General features: G+C 32.3%; 1 protein-coding gene across 1 annotated transcript; it reads right to left on the bottom strand.

Moving 5' to 3' along the window:
- Positions 1-632: 632 nt before the first annotated feature.
- LOC122269491 (zinc finger BED domain-containing protein 5-like) lies at positions 633-1,589 on the bottom strand. Its single transcript, XM_043042897.3, has one exon. It carries the CDS (start codon positions 1,587-1,589, stop codon positions 633-635), a length of 957 nt encoding a protein of 318 aa, XP_042898831.3.

Below are 1,589 nucleotides of genomic sequence, written 5' to 3'. Positions count from 1 at the left end.
CTTGTTAATTCGGCAAATTCTTCTTGTGCTTTTAAGTTTAAAAAATTAATTTCTTTCATTTCAATTGAAAATGGATTGCAAATCCATTGTTGTGTATCGATATCATTGGGAAAATACCTATGCATGTAAACTTCCATATCCTTCAAATGATTAACTATAATTTTTGTTATAGGAGTATCTTTTTTTGAAATATTGTTACTAATTAAATTATATACTCGTCAGTAAATGGAAACATTTCGAGCAATCCACTTTCCACTCTGTTCTTCCATATAAGAATTTTTTTAACAAAGGCCTCAAGTTTATTTTTTAACATAAACATATTAACGCAGACTCCCTGCATTGATAAATTCATATCATCGATTTTATCAAAAATATCTGCCAAATAGCATAGCTTGAGAAGCCATAAATTATCTTGAAAATAATCGGCCAAATTAGAATTTTGCTCTGTTAGAAATATAAGAACTTCATCTTTTAAAGTTAATAATCGTTTCAAACTTCGACCTCTTGATAGCCACCTAACTTCAGCATGTAGCAATAAACTTGTATAATCCGAATCCATATCAATGCACAAATTTTTAAACAATCGACTATTAAGTGCTCTACTTTTAATAAAGTTAATGATTTTGACTGCATCAAAAAACACAGTGTTTAATTCTGGTGCAATTTTTTTTAACAACAAGTGCCTCTCGGTGAATCATACAATGTGTAAATGTAATATGATCATTTCCAGCTTTAACAAATGCTGTGAAACCCAGATCTTGTCCGGTCATTGCTGCAGCACCGTCCGTGCACACACCAACACAATTTTTCCAGTTTAATCCTTCTTTTTCAAAAAACTCATTTACTTTTTTATATATATCTTTTCCACGAGTATGACCTTCCAGAGGACGACAAAACAGTATATCTTCATGAATGCTTCCCTCATAAATATATCTTACAAAAAGTAACAACTGTGCCATTTTTGAAATGTCTGTCGACTCGTCCAGTTGTATTGCAAACTTTGAGCTGTCTTTAAGCCTCATAAGAAGCTGTTGAAATTGATCATTGCTAATGTCTGAAATTCTTTTGGACACAGTGTCATTTGATAATGGAATTTTACTAATTTCAGCAGCATACTGTTTTCCATGAACAATTTCAGACATTCTTATAGCTGCAGGTAGTAAAAGTTGCTCTCCAATAGTAAAAGGCTTTTTCGTTTTTGCTATCAAATACGAAACTTCATACGATGCCAATAGATATTTATCATTCAAAGTAACATACTTCTCCAAAGTGTTCTTTTCTTTATTTGATGTTTGCAAAAGACGCTCAAAATATTCTATTGGCTTTTTTGATAACGTTGCATGTTTAGTATTCAAATGTCGTTGCAGTTTTGACGGTTTCATGCTTTCTGCAGCCAAAACTTCTTTGCAAATTAAGCACACTGGTTGTTCTTCATTGTTGTGAGAAGAGCATGTGAAGCCATACTGCAAATATGATTCGTCATATTTTCTTTTTTTTGTTTTGCTAGAAGTCGGATTTGAAGCACTGCAACTTGGTTGTGACGGCGTGGCAGACTTATTAGTTGGAATTTTAATTAGCCATTTATCCAT

This window comes from Parasteatoda tepidariorum, chromosome 3, assembly GCF_982258835.1.
Source record: "Parasteatoda tepidariorum strain Cologne lab strain chromosome 3, Ptep-v5.0, whole genome shotgun sequence".
NCBI classification, from domain to species: domain Eukaryota; kingdom Metazoa; phylum Arthropoda; class Arachnida; order Araneae; family Theridiidae; genus Parasteatoda; species Parasteatoda tepidariorum.
The sequence above is the reverse complement of the archived record's forward strand: the minus strand, read 5'-3'. Positions and strand labels throughout refer to the sequence as shown.